General features: G+C 43.9%; 1 protein-coding gene across 4 annotated transcripts in view; it reads right to left on the reverse strand.

Annotated features, from left to right (window-relative positions):
- Window positions 1-15,299, reverse strand: part of MYO3A (myosin IIIA) — a 2,295,212-nt gene that overhangs the window by 1,154,108 nt on the left and 1,125,805 nt on the right. For all 4 annotated transcript variants that reach the window (XM_069648154.1, XM_069648153.1, XM_069648152.1 and 1 more), the window contains one exon: window positions 8,189-8,336. In XM_069648154.1, the coding sequence (XP_069504255.1) occupies window positions 8,189-8,336 (148 nt within the window). The remainder of the gene's footprint in view (window positions 1-8,188; window positions 8,337-15,299) is intronic.

The following is a 15,299-nucleotide window of genomic DNA, read 5'->3' on the forward strand; positions in this document are numbered from 1 at the left end:
TTTCTTTTTTTTGTGGACTCTATATTAGGTTTCCCTTTCCTGGTTGGCTGAAGGTACAATTTGATAATGGACGATTGCATGATAACGAGAGACAGATATGTCCCATCCATTGCGGGGTTACTGAAACAATGCTACGGGCCCATTTTCCAGCCGGCCTGAACTGGTATTAACAGTGACAGTTGGCTGGCAATGGTAATCATCACTGGGGTTGAAGGTGTAATCAACACCACCACAACAGTTATGCTCTACTGGAACTACGTCAGCAAACATCACTTTTGTTCATGAACACTGAGGTAGGACTACATATTTTTATGAATCACTCCATTGTTTAGCATGAGGCAGCGTTAACGTACCAGCAGGCATAGTTGGAGGGTTTCTCAAACTATCTGCGGTCAGGTGATCACGCGGCTATAAGGATAACAGGTTTGGAAGGTGGCTTTGGGTAGTTGGGTGGCTTTGGAATGGGCTGGACTGTGTGTGTGGGCTCCTTTACTTGCAAGCTAACGAATAAACCCCTGTTTACCATCTAGACAATTTCAAGTGTGAGCCTGTTTTCTTTGACACTGCTTTGGACCATTCTGTCCTCTATTGGCTAATCTCCCCTCCAGATCTTGCTCTCCCTTCTTCAAACAGCAATCACGGCTCTTTTTTATCCTCCTCCTTTAAATATTGCTTTTCCTCCTACAACTTCAACCTTTTCCTCTGCCTCCTCCTTTTTCTCACCTGTTCCTCAAGGTCTTGCTTTCCCTCGTCCAGCTTCGACCTCTCCCTCTCTCTGCATTTCAATCCTTTCTCCCACAACACTACTTTTTTCTCTCTCTCACTGCAACACCAGTTTCCAGAAATTCCATCCACTCCCCAAAAAAGCAATTGGAAATTGGCTGTTCTTAAGTTGGGTTCCTGGCCAAGCATGACACTGATACCAGTGTAGAAACAGGAAACGTCATTACTGAGTTCCAGCTCAGAGTATAGGGCACAGGAATACATTTAGGCCACATCAGGTAAGTTACATGGACAGAACATCCACCAGCATCCTCTCTCAGTCGACCCATCCCATCTTCTCAAATGACATTCACAGAACCATTCAGAACATTACATTCTCAAACACAGCATTCCATGTCAGCCACTCACATCATTCTATGCATACAGGGCAGGGTGCAGGGAAAGAAAAGACACATCTGTCTTTCATATTGTGAATAATAGGGTGATTGGGGTAATCAGGCTCCTGATTGGCTGGCCGATTCCTTCTGGGGTCCCCCAGTACTGATTGGCACTGGCCCCTTTTGCCCACCTCCTCCACTTGCGAGTCAATTCTCCCCCTTTTCGCCTTCAAATGAGTGAAGAATTTGTACTGTTGTATGATGTTTGTCCATCATGTCAGGGTCAGTCGGAAGCGTCATGGCTACTGCCTTACCCAGCGATCTAAGAAGATCATTGGGAACTGGCTATATCACCTTCCTGTGTTTATGTAGTGTATGTGAGTTTTCGAAGAGGGTGATTGTCCACTGGTGATGATTTTCAGGTGACACGTTTATTCTGGTGCACTTTTACCATCTTTACAAGGATTGCGGGAGCTCTGGTGTATCCCCCATTTCCCTTCTGCTGGCGTCCCGTCATGAAGCAGGTGGCTCCCTCTGTCCCCCCTGACCCCCACACAGTTTCCCAGTCACCTTTGTCTGGTATGACCACTGTTACTTTATCATAGTGCACATACATACCGGATGCAGTCTGCCAGATATTATTTTGTCCCATATTGTATAATATTGTTCTGCTGCACTAAGAGATGAATTTTGATTTATACTGCCTCACACTCAACCAGCTGTCTTGGAAGTGAGTGACAAGCTGATCACAAGGTGAAGACCTCAACCACAGTCACAGAGCATCTGTAGCTTGATTTGTGTTTCCATTAATTATTGTGTGACACAAGGACCTTACATAGCACCCCAAAATGCTCCAAGCTCCACCAGATTCCTTTGGATTAGGTATTTCATCAATCGCAGGGGAAGGGCCCAGTAGACAGACACAAGGCATCTATAGCGTGACCTGCACTTTCATTTACTTTACTGCCTGTGGTGGAAAGAAAGCAAGTTGACCACAACCCATTTACTTCACCGCCAACCTGCCTCATAGACCTTGCAGAGACATTGCACCAGACAGGCCCAGTGTCCACCAACTGCTTCGGGATTCAGTTTGGTTCAATCACTTCTCATTCCCCCGACAAAAAGACATTACAGTGCAGCTAAGATGACCAGGCACCCTACCAGCTGACTTGCAACAGGGTGTCCAGTTGATCAACTGACATTCACAGAATACCGAAGGCGTTTAAGGCAAGCCTCTCTGTGGCCATCTGGGACCAGTCCTGCCAGTGGGCCCTGGAGACCTCTATGGATAACTGCGAGCCACGTGTAATTATTTACTCACGTACCGCTCTTATGCCTCTGGCCCCTCCGACCTTATGTTGGCCTACTGGACTTAGGTTACCATCCACACCTCCTACCGTGGGGAGCTTCACTTCCTCCCCTCTCATTCTTAAATGCCTCCTTATCAACGCCCGATCTGCGGTGGCTCACCGCAAAAAAACTTTTTCCATTCTGGACGAACTCATACCGGACATTCTCTGCATCACAGGCACGTGGTTTAATGCTGCCCCTGGACCGGATAGGATTCAGATGCTTCCTGCTCAATATGACATGTTTCAGTTAGACCGCCCCACTCCTAGAACTGGCGGTGGAATGGCCATTTTGTTTAAGAAACCTTTGAGCTGCTCCATTATTGAACTTACTCATAAACCTCCTTGTGAACTATTCCTCATAAGAATTCAGGTTTCTCCTGATCAGTCTTTTCATTTTCTCATTGTGTATCGACCTCCCTGTTATGCCACTAACTGTTTTCTTAGTTGCTTTTCTCAACGTATGGCCGATCTTTCTTTGACTCACCCTAAAATTATTATTCTGGGTGACTTTAACATTCATCCAACCAACCCCCAGGATCAGCAAGCTGCCAAACCTATGTTGTCCTTTACCGGCTGTTGGTTACATATTAATAATCATGGCCCTACCCATTTAGCAGGCCATCAGCTTGACCTTATTTTTTCAGATGTTCCTGGCATTCTGTCCATTTCCCCTTTAGCAGTGTATTGGTCTGATCCTTTCTTAGTTTCTTTTTCTGTCCCCCTTGCTCAGCCTAATATTAGACCATCAACCTCTGTCAGACTCAATGTTCCTCTTGAAAATATTGCTACATCTATAAAAACCATCACTCATCAAACTGTGCTTGCTGGCACCAGTCCATGTGACTCTTTGATTGAAGCCTTACAATCCACTGCAGATCTTTTGGCCCCTTCTAAACTTACCATTATTCATGCAAAAAAGTCTGCCCCCTGGTGTTCCTCTGAACTCCGAAATGGCACTGAATACCTTACTCCGCGGCTAAAACAGCTAACGTCTCATCACGTAAACTATATGAAAGCGCCATAAAAAAATGCTAAAGCTCAACACTTTGCGGATCGTATCTTGAATGCTAGTGGCTCTTCTAAGGAATTGTTTTGGGTGGCGAAGGAACATACCGCTCCAGTCCCTCCTCCCCCTGCCTCTCTATTCACTCTGCAACCAAATTGCGCTCTTTGTTAAGGCAAAGATATGTAAAATCCGGGAGCCTGTACGCACTGAAAGACATACCCCTAGCCCTTCCTTTGATGCCCCTTCTTCCTCGACGACCTCTTCTGTTAACAGTTTTAAGTTTCTGACAGTGACAGACACCATGGTCTCTACTGCTCTCTCTAAGCTTAACTCAAGCTCTCCTATGGATCCAATCCCTCTTCACATGTTGCAATCTCTTTCTCATGAACTCACCCCTCTTCTTACTTCGGCGCTTGAGCACTCCTTCTCCACCGGCTACATTCCGGATTCACTTAAACACGCTATGATCTCTCCTTTTCTGAAGAAGTCACACTTAGATCCTGCTGGTGCTGAGAATTATCAATCTATTTCTCTCCTTCCAGTAATAATGAAACAGCTTGAAGCGTTTACTACTCCTCAACTCTCCTCTTTTCTTTTCTTGAAACTAATCACGTGCTTCATTCATTCCAGGCAGGCTTTCGCCCTGGTATGTGTACTGAGTCGGTTTTGGTTTCTCTTCTTGATGACACTGTCCTACTTCAGGACCGCAGAGAGGCTGGGGTTCTCATTCTCCTGAACCTCTCTGCGGACTTTGATACGGTTGATGATCACAGGCTTTTGCAGTGTCTTCACAAAGTTGGCATCTCTGGAACCCCTCCCAAATGGCGTCATCTTTTCTTTTGAACTGTGTTCAGACTGTTTCTCTTCCTCCAATTAACTCTTCCCCTATTACTCTAGACTGTGGGGTCCCGCAGGGATCAGCTCTCCCCCTCTTCTCTTTAACCTGTACATGTTGACTCTCGCTAAACTTATCTCTAGTCACAGTAGTCACTTCTTTTCTTACGCTAATGACACTCAAATTCTTTTCAGTCTTCACGCTCCTTCTACTGATCAACCTCACAAATTAAAGAATTGCCTTTCTGCAGTTGCTGATTGGATGTCCACAATTTGACCTAAGCTCAACGCTGATAAAACTGAGATGCTGCTGGTTGGCTCTGCTTGCTCTAATTCACCTTGGACCTCCGACTATTGGCCCTCCTGCCTTGGTGCATGCACCGAACCTGATTCCGTTGTCAAATGTTTGGCATAAAAATCATGTCTTCTGGATCCAGGACAGCCCAAGTGTCTGCAATTTGTCAAGCCGGCTTTGCTAAACTTAAACTTTTAAAAAAGATTCTCCCCTTTCTCCCAGCCCATTCCACATCCAAAATTGTTACGGTCTCCATTATGGGCTCTATCGATTATTGTAAAGGAATCTATTTGGGCCAGCCTGAATTCCTTCTTCAACATTAGCAGATTCTTTAGAACTCCGCTGCTCACCTTCCTCTAAATGCTTTCAGACTGCCTCACTCTCAGGAGCTTCTTCATGAACTTAACTGGCTCCCCGTCAAAAGTTGTATCAAGTTTAAGGCCCTCTGTCTTGCGCATCGAGCCATTCACAATGGTGTAGCAGAGTTTTTACAATCTAAACAGACACCTTATAGGCTCTCCGCTCGTCCAATCTTTCATTGCTCTGTAACCCTCGATTTCTTTGAACTTGTGAGGGAGGGCGGTCTTTCTCTGTGCTCACTCCTACAATATGGAATGCTCTCCCAGCTGAAAATCACAACAACCCTCACTTTCATTATTTTTGCAAATGCCTAAAATCTCTTATAATCTAGTTCTCCTGAATGCCCCTTGCTTGCCTAGCACCTTGATGCCTTTCCGGTCTTGTTCGCGCTTTATCAAGTTTTAATACAATACAATGTGGCCAGGCCGTGGGCCTAGCACACAGTACGTCTAGAGCATGACACACACACATTCATCTTCTTTAACATCCACCCAACACAAGCTCCTTGCAGAGCACACCAGAGGATTCCGCCAGCTTCTTTGAAATTGTGCCTTGGTTGAACACGTGGCAGGGACCTGGAAGGCATTGTGTGAGCATTCAGACTCCGAACTGCACTTTTATTCACTCCACCACCTGCCTGGCACAAAGGCACACATTCGCATTGAGGAAGCGCTCAATAAAAGGACAGAGCTTTCAAGATTTGTAAAGAGATCAGTAACCTGAACCAAATGATTTGTGAATATGCTCCATGTCACAAGATGACACATGCTGTGATAAAGCTTCCCGTTCAGCAGGTTATTTCTTAACTATCAAGCACCAATGTCCATAATCCAATACCTCTGCCAACTCCAAAACTGCACTGGCAGTAATATGTATGCTAAAATGCCCTGGTTCTCCTTGTTTTAGCACGGGGTACAAACACAATTATTTCATCTTTTGTATAATGTGCTTAATACCAGAGACCAGTCTGTAAGTGCGGGACCGGGATTCAAACCTGTGTTCCTCTGCGTTGTCTTGCTTTCAAGACAAATGCACTGTTCTTAAACTATCATCCTAACACTACGGTTACTTCTTAATGCCCTTGCACCTCTCCTACTCACTGGTCCCTCACAGCCTATACGGGCTTTTCAACAATTGCCAATCAGACCAGATCCCTTTTCTATCTCATCTTCAGTGTGGTTTGCAAACTGCATATATTTAGTTATGTCCAAGCCCTATGGGAAATTCTGTTTAGTATAGAGTGTTCCTGCAGCTGGGGAAGGTATCATTGACAAACATCTACATGACCCACTAATCAACCTCATCAAAAGGCACAGCCTCACCTGCTACAACTACGCAGATGACACCCAAATAATCTACAAAATTGAAGATGTACAAGAGGAGAACATAACGATCGTAGTCTGTCTTGATGAACTCGAGGCCCACAGAACTAGTAAAAGCACATAGCCTCACACAAAAGCACATGACAACTACCGACCAAAAAAATCACACCTTCGCTCAGTACGATTGAGAACCACCACTAACCAACCCACTAATAAACTCATCCCTCCACTTACACCTCTCAAACTCTAAATAAAACACTACCATACCTATAAAGCAGAGCAAACCGCACACACTACACAACACTGCAACCACGAAACAAACCACATATAGCCTCACACGAAAGCACATGACAAATACCGACCGAAAAATCACACCTTCGCTCAGCGAACAGTTTAAACCGAACTGCAGCTGCAACAGCACATCCCAGCTCTCTTTTGCTTTTTCCCACTCAGTCGTACTAACTTACCCTACCCCCTTGATTTTCTGATCCACCAGAACACTCAGGGGGTGAAAGTGCGTGGTATAAATATCCTTTAAAATAACAACATATTTGGCCTCATTACGATTATGGCGGTGTGGTAAAATGTAGTGGTAATTCTGTTACTGCCATGTTATCGCTGCATTCCTGCACCGCCATCCTAGAAGTTTGGTGGAGAGGTGGAGGATCTACCTCCAGGTAAGAGCTGCATGAAAATCTGCCACATTTCCACCAAACACCAGACAAATTGGCGGAAATACAGCCGGCAGCAATTCTGCCAAATCAACATGGAGTCCTTTGGACTCCAAATGATCGGGACTAACACGGTCTACCACCGCTTGTAATCCGGCGGTAACAGTAATTCCGTTTTCCACCACAATCGTAATGAGGCCCATTGTGCCAACCATTGCACTCGCTGAAATTGATGCAATTGTTGCCTAAGTAAATTGTGTCTTTTATTCAGTTCTGTGATTTTCTTTTTCCAAACTGTCTTTTGCATAACATGTTCCTTACAACGAATTTGAATTTTTCAGACACTTTGTATGCTGTGTTTTAGTTTCATTAATCATACATAAAAGTTATTTTCCACAGTTTCTGCATTCTCAACGGATGCATAATTTTACAGGTTGTGCTCCCAAAAGACAATTTGTCACTGTATTATATTCCTTTGCACACAGAAAAACAGGTGGTTCATCTTTCAATGCCAGCCATCTGACTTAAGCATGTCTTATTCAATGTTTTAATCTCTTGCCAAAATATTTAAAGTGTTCATGCATTATGAATACATAAAACATATGTATTTACTTTTGAATGCTTTCGGGAAATGTCAACATAACTAAAAGAGAATCTTAGCTTACGATTTCCACATACACAACATTGTGAGACTATTTATTTAAGCCTTTGGGCCTCATTATCAGTTTGGTGGTATCCTGCTGGTAAATCCGGTGAGATACCACCAAACGGTAATACACGTGGTCTGCCGGAATTACCGTCAGATTAAATGAGCCGGTAAGTGTATGTAATTTCCCCATTTCATGGAGTCCATACCATGGGGGAAATCGGTGGTATTACATTGGTGGTGGGGTGCCAGAATTACCGGCAGCTGGGAGCTGCAGGTAATTCCAGCAACCCCACCACCAAACTTGTAGTTTGGCAGTGTGGGAAAAGTGACGGTAAAGGAATTACCACCATTTTATTCCCGCACAGCAAAACTTGTAATGAGGCCCTTGACTTTAGACCCATTTCCCCCGATGGCCCCCTACTGAATAAGTAAATAAACCATGTTTTGGGTCAATTGGGGTCCACAGATCACTCTGCAGTCACTTTAGCATGTACTTCTATATATTCTAAGTGCAAAATGAGACTATTTCTTTTTACTTAATATGCATCTCTAAAAAGGCTAACAATTATCATTGTGATCACATATTATTTGGATCCTACCTGCTCCCACGCAAAGATGTGTTGATTGAAGTAGAATTGGATCTGCTCATTGGCAATATTAATACACAACTGTTCAAAGGAATTCCTCTTGAAATTCTCGAAGCCAAAGATATCAAGAATTCCAATATTTAATCCGTTGTCATCTTCACTGAAAAAATACATGAACATTACATTTCACTTGCAGGCAGTCTATTCAGCGTATTTAGCAAGGAAGGAAAGTTACTTTTCGGAGTAAATTAGCGAAGAGTATCTGACACTGATTAAACAGGAGGAGATGATCAGAGCAAGATTGTAGGTCACAAAAAATGTAAATCATTAGGTGAGAGGGCATCGCTTCAAATAGTACGAGCTATACCACATTGGCCGTGTGCAGTTTGGGAAATCATTTTTTCAAAAACATTGCATAGTGAAACAGGCACTGGTAAAGCCGATAGGTCTGGCTTCCTTCTGTTGCACGTTATCTATTGTATAAGTAGAGGTTATTGCTGGAAATGTACTGGACACATGGTTTGCAACGTGTCCGCGTTGTGTAACTTTTCAGTGCTTCATTTGTATAGGTTTGGTTGTACAATTCATTGTTGAAGTATTTTAGAAAGACAGAAGTGCCAGAGTGTAGAAATTACAACCTATGTTCATGGTTTGCAGTCAGTCATATGCCGACGGACTACATTAATCAGATATTTTTTGGGATAATATTCCTGTGTCCTCCTGGCACGTACACAGAATGCCAGCCAAATATTGCAAGCACAAGACAGATGCTCAGAAGATATTTCAGCTACTGGCCTCAAGCGCTCATGTATTGCCCTATTATGCCCCGGCGTGCCTGCTATAAGCCGTATCCTGGAATGTTAGCTTATGTTACCTTCACTTGGACCTCTGATATCTGTCCCCCACTATTCACATTCCAATGTTTGCTCTTTGGGTAAGCGCACTGTAATATCTGCTGTCAGCAGCTCCCACTGTCATATTTTCTCCATGGTAAAGTGCACTGTGGTCTCTTCTTAGCTGCGGCTCTCACTGTGAAATGTTCTCATTGGTAAGGCGCACTGTGGTATAGGCCAACGGTAGCTCTCACTCTGATATGTGCTCCTCGGTAAGGTGCACTGTGGTATATGCTAAAGGCGGCTCTCACTGAGAAATGTTCTCCTTGGCAAGCTGCACCGTGGTATATGTTAACGGCGACTCTCAATGTGTTGTTTGCTCTTCGGTAAGGGGCACAGTAGTATATGCTAACGGTGGCTCTCACTGAGAAATGTTCTCCTTGATAAGGTGCACTGTGGTATATGCTAATGGTGGCGCTCACTGTGATATTTGCTCCTTGGTAAGGTGCACTGTGGTATATGTTAACAGTTGCTCTCACTGTGATATTTGCTCCTTGGTAAGGTGCATTGTGGTATCTGCTAATGGTGGCTCTCACTGTGATATTTGCTCCTTGGTAAGGTGCATTGTGGTATATGCTAATGGTGGCGCTCACTGTGATATTTGCTCCTTGGTAAGGTGCACTGTGGTATATGTTAACAGTTGCTCTCACTGTGATATTTGCTCCTTGGTAAGGTGCATTGTGGTATCTGCTAATGGCGGCTCTCATTGTGATATTTGCTCCTTGGCAAAGTGCACAGTGATGTTTGTTCAATGCTGTCTGCTTTACACCCATCTGACCGTTATAATCTACCACCTTAAATTGCACCACATCTCATCACTTAACACACTACACCAAACACAATAAACAGAATCACCAATAAACACATTATCGTTATGCTCAAAACGAATGCAAGGAACTATTTAATCCAACCCTTGAATAAACTGTAATGACTCATACACCACCCCTCACAACAATAATACTCACACGTACCACAACAGACACCAGAATGATACACAGCATGTGAGACCACCCCAGGGTATATCGAGGGTATGTCTCAATGGACTAGGAGACAAAAACACCTAGAACATCATCCAGCACTACCATCAACGGTTCCGTCCGATCTGAAACAATCAACACACAACTATGCCAGAGAATGTTTTCTTGCTGTTGTAGGATATGTTCAAAACGTCTCTCGAGGCAGGTAACTGTCCAACATCCACACATTTCTGTGTTGCTCAAACTGGACAAAGGTCCCTACTCACTGGCCAGCTACAGACCCAATGTCAAACGTTTTACTGCACCTCCTTAGAGGTACTCTACATTTCCTCTCCTTCCCTCAAAGGCTCACTGTCTACCAAGCTCTGGTTCGCTCTAGGTTGGACTACTGTAACAGCCTCTTTCTATATCTACCTGCCTCCACTCTCCGCCCTTTACAACTAATCCAGAACAGGACCGCAAGACTTGTCCTTGGCCTCAAGCCCTGGAATCGTATCTCTCCATCTCTGAAATCCCTTCATTGGCTCCCAGTGGACACAAGGATTCAATTTAAAACCTGCTGCATTGTCCTCAAGGCTTTCTGGAGCCTAGGTCTAAAATACCTTTAACTATACCTCCGTAAATACCTCCCCTCTCGAGCTCTTTGCTCCTCTACCTCTAACTCCCTCAGGGTCAGTCGTTTTTCAAAGAAACGAGATGGGGGTAGATCTTGGTCTTTGGCTGGGGCCTCCCTTTGGAACAGCCTCCCTGCCACCCTGAGACTTGAGGAGAACCATCTCTGGTTCGGGAAGCACCTCAAGACCTTCCTCTTCGCTTCTGCCTTTGCCCCTCTTCCCCCCTGCTTATCTGTTTTCTCTCTCAGCACTGTGCACCTGGCCACCTTCTGCCCTTTGGGACCAGGTACCTGCTCACCCTGCCACCCTCCTGCACTGCCTCTGGGCCACCACTTGCACTGTACCGATACAGTTCCCATCCCACTTTTCTTCTGCACTTATCAGATATACCCTATCTGACTAATTTAGCACCTGCCACTCACTGGCTGCACTACCACAGTTTATCCCCTTTATTTATTTGACTTATCATTTATTCTGTTCTCTCCTCTGTTCCGCACTTTCCACTTCACCCAACTTCCATGCACTTTCCCCCTTTCCCTTTTCCATGCATTTGCATGTTCTCAATGTCACTGGGCCTAGTAAGATCATTGTTTTTGTTCTCCCTTCTTCCCTTCCCTTTGCCTGGTAACACTCTGAAACACTTGTATACGAGGGCGATATGCATAAAATATAATTTCATTTCATTAGTTTAATAAACACAGATGGGAAGATATTGGCTAATGTATTGGCACGTCATCTGGAACAGATTCTGCTCAGGTTGACCAATCACAACCAAACGTTGGCACTGGCATTGGAGAATTTTGAGCAAGGTATTATATATTCAAAACTTAACTTAACATTGTGAGGTAAGGTGAACATGATCAAGAAGACTGCTGCTGCAAGAATTCATCATATTTTGGAAATGCTACCAATGCCGGTGAGAAGGGTGATGTGGTGTAGGCATGATAAATTGTCTCAGAATTATATTTGGGAAAACAAACTATTGATGAAATTGTGGAAACTACACTTACCAATGATGAAGGGAGGAATGAATGTCCCAAATTGTGAGGTGTATCATTTAGCATTGACGGTGCGCCACATTATGCCATTCTTGGAGGAGACTCTGGATGATTGAACTAAGGCACAGACAAATATGCTAGGCCCACTCAAGGCTGAGGGCTATTCTGACCACCAAAACGTGCCTTAAAATGGAAGTGTCTCCTTTGATGGATTTTCTAAGGATCTGTTGGATTGGCTTGTCCTGCAAGCCTGGAAAGACGAATTAACAAAGCAACTTACAGATGAAGATATCTCAATCGAAATGTTAACCTTACAGCCACAATACACAAAAAGAAAACTCATGCAAAACGACTGGATAAAGACGAGCAAGCTGAATGAAAAGTACTGTATGAATCTCCAACGTCTCACGGGCATACGGACCATCAACAAGGTACCTACATATCTCATAATATTCCCAGACCAGAAGATCACAGAAACTTATATGAAAATTTGCCTCAACACCATACCAACATGCTCCAAATGGGCCAGGTCCAGACTGATACCATCCACAGAACAACACTGTCGATTCTTCCAAGACCACAAGACGCCAGAAACGATACACCATCTGGTGATGATATGCACAGCTCTCACTCAGCAGAGAGCCAATTTTGGTGCCTTGTTTGGAATATCACAACAACACATGGATCCTGAAACAAGATGGTCAATGCTAATGAACGGACAAACAAACAAACTCATATTCACAATCTCCCAATTACATAATGGAAGTAGATAAGAGACTAACTTGAAACCTGATAAAACTGAGATATTCTTTTTCCCTGGTAATGACTAGCAACCATGGACCGATGTCTCTTTTCTATTTTTTCTTCCTTTATATACATTTGAAAAGACCACAAATGAAAAGTTTCTAATTAACTAAGATCATTTTAATAATAATAATAAAGATAATAATTGGCTTAGATGCACTTTGCCCCAAGAAAGCGTCCATCTGGTTGAATCGGAAGGTGAAGTTTAATGGGAGGTCATTTTTCTGGCCAGTGTGGTTCCTGGGTGGAGTGAAAAGGCTTGGGGACCTGATGGAGGATGGTGCGTGGGTCACTTTGACAAGGCTGAAGACAAAATGCAATTTGGAGAGGAATGTGTATAGGGACTTCCGCAACATGAACAAAGCTTTGGGTGACATTTCTTCTAATGGGGATGACCTAGGTCACACCATTGTACAAATTGCAAGACAGGAACACTTGGCCTCAACAGTCTACAACCTCCTGCTGGGGGCTATGAAAGGCAATCTTACATCTGGTATGGATGAGACTAAGTGGGAGCAGATATGCAGAAACATACTACTTGTGTCTCACAATGGTGGTGACCGTACAAGGCAGATTAAACTATTGAATCGAACCTTCTGGGCACCTGTGAGGATGTATGAATTAAACATGTTTGATTCAAGTCAGTGTTGGGGGGGTATGCATATCGATGGAACGTTAGAACACATGATGTGGGATTGTACCAGGGTGAGAACATTCTGGAGTGAGGTGTGCACATTGATCAACTGGGTGTTGAGACTGGATATTGCATTTGATTTTGAAACCTTGATACTGGGGGATGACATTTGCATAGATAAGTAATCCAGCCCGGAGAAGAAGTGGATGTTCAGAGCCTCTACGGTGGCAAAAAAGTGTATTGTTAGAGGTTGGAAGTCTGTAAGGCATCCTTTAACGAAAGACTGGATTAATGAACTCTGTAACTTATCTCTGATTGAAAAGGTACTGTTTTCTCTGCTACATAAGTTTCATATTTATGAGAATATTTGGGATGGATTCAATGAGTTATACCTGTAAACTGTGTGTTCTTTATTCCAATGTGCATACTGAGGTTTGTAATATGGTAATATGGTGATGTTCCTTTTTGGATTGTTTTCTATAAATGTTTGTAAATATATAATTAAATAAATAACAATGCTGGCACAGCAATAATGCTTTTTGAGTTGACAGTACAAGCTTTCATGGTGATTGACTGCCGGTATGCCTGCTTTACTCCCCCACCCCTCTATCTCACCTAGTATGCCTGCTTACCTCCCCCCACCCCTCCGTCTCACCCAGTATGCCTGCTTACCTCCGCCCACTCCTCCGTCTCACCCAGTATGCCTGCTTACCTCCCCCACCCCTCCGTCTCACCTAGTATGCCTGCTTACCTCCTGCCGCCCCTCCAATGCACCCAATATGCCTGCTTACCTCCCCCAACACCTCCATCTAACCCAGTATGCCTGCTTACCTCCCCCAACCCCTCTGTCTCACCCAGTATGTCTACTTACCCCCCCTTCCCTCCCTTGGTCACTTGTGTACCTTGGGAGGCCACCCCCCCTCGTCCCATCCTAGTAAGTGTGTGTAGCTGCCGCCATACCTAGAGATTTGCTTCACGTCACTGCCCATTGATTTGAACCTATATACTAGTATGCACTTGTCACCCCGCTACAAGGGGCTGGCTCCATGCTATTTTGTGCTGATGTCAACCATGCATCCAGGTGTAGCTTGCCTCCTTTGTATTCTGGTGCCTGGCACCACAAACGTACTTGTTGACTACGACCTCACACATACGAGTCGTTGCTGCCATGCAACTTGTGGCTAGCACCTTGTATAAGTATCCTAGTTATGACTACTCAACTGTTTGTAGCTGCCGCCATATAATATGTGGCTGGCACCATGCTCTTGTTTACCGATGTTGACCTTATGTTGCTGCCGCGATGTAAGATGCAGCTGGCTCCATGCTCTTGTTTACCGATGTTGACCACGCAACCTTAAGTAGCTGCCACAATGTAAGATGTGGCTGGCTCCATGCTCTTGGGTACCAAATACCTTCGCACCAAACTATGTAATCTATGTTAAGCACTTTTGTAACTTTTTGAAGCAACATGTATCTTTGCCTTCTAATGCACTTAGGTAACTAAGTAAGCCTTCTTAAAAGTGCCACGATGCCCAAGGGCAGTTGGCGCTTTAAAAATGCAAATAAATAAAATAAATAAATTGCAGTTGAGCTCTCGTTAGCTCATCCCAGCCCCTCCCCTTGCTTGGATATTTCTATTTTGATGCTCCTTCACATAATCCTCCAATACAACCACTCCTATGTTTTAGGACCAACATCAGGGCTCAATGATGGGCATTGTCTGTTCAAGGAACATGAGATACATCTTCATTGATTCAAGTGAACCTACTGAGAAACGTCACTGCCTTTATCTAGCACACTTTATCCTGATATAGTCGTTTCAGTTTCTGCCCAAATGATTCCTGTTGACACTATCCGAAGTTCAGAAATAAGTTAACGCCATTGTGTATGACAAAGCTACAGTTGCCAAACGTAAGTTCCAAGGAAGAAACTAAGTTGGAAAATAATAATTCACACCATATTGAACAATTAACTTTAGCCTTGTTATGACCCCATCCTGCTGTTTCCTCTGGCCCCGTTAACAACATGCAAGTGGCTTTATTTTAAATTTGGTCCCCGTCTCCAGATTTGATGCCAGTAACTTGCCAGGAATTATCATATTTGCATAACAAACTTGATTTGTAGTACCATAGGTATCTTGACCCTTAACTGCGACTGACTTTCATAATGCCATACAGTCTTCTGTACTGCATCATATTAGTGA

The sequence above is a fragment of the Ambystoma mexicanum genome, chromosome 2q (genome assembly GCF_040938575.1).
Source record: "Ambystoma mexicanum isolate Mex_15411 chromosome 2q, UKY_AmexF1_1, whole genome shotgun sequence".
NCBI classification, from domain to species: domain Eukaryota; kingdom Metazoa; phylum Chordata; class Amphibia; order Caudata; family Ambystomatidae; genus Ambystoma; species Ambystoma mexicanum.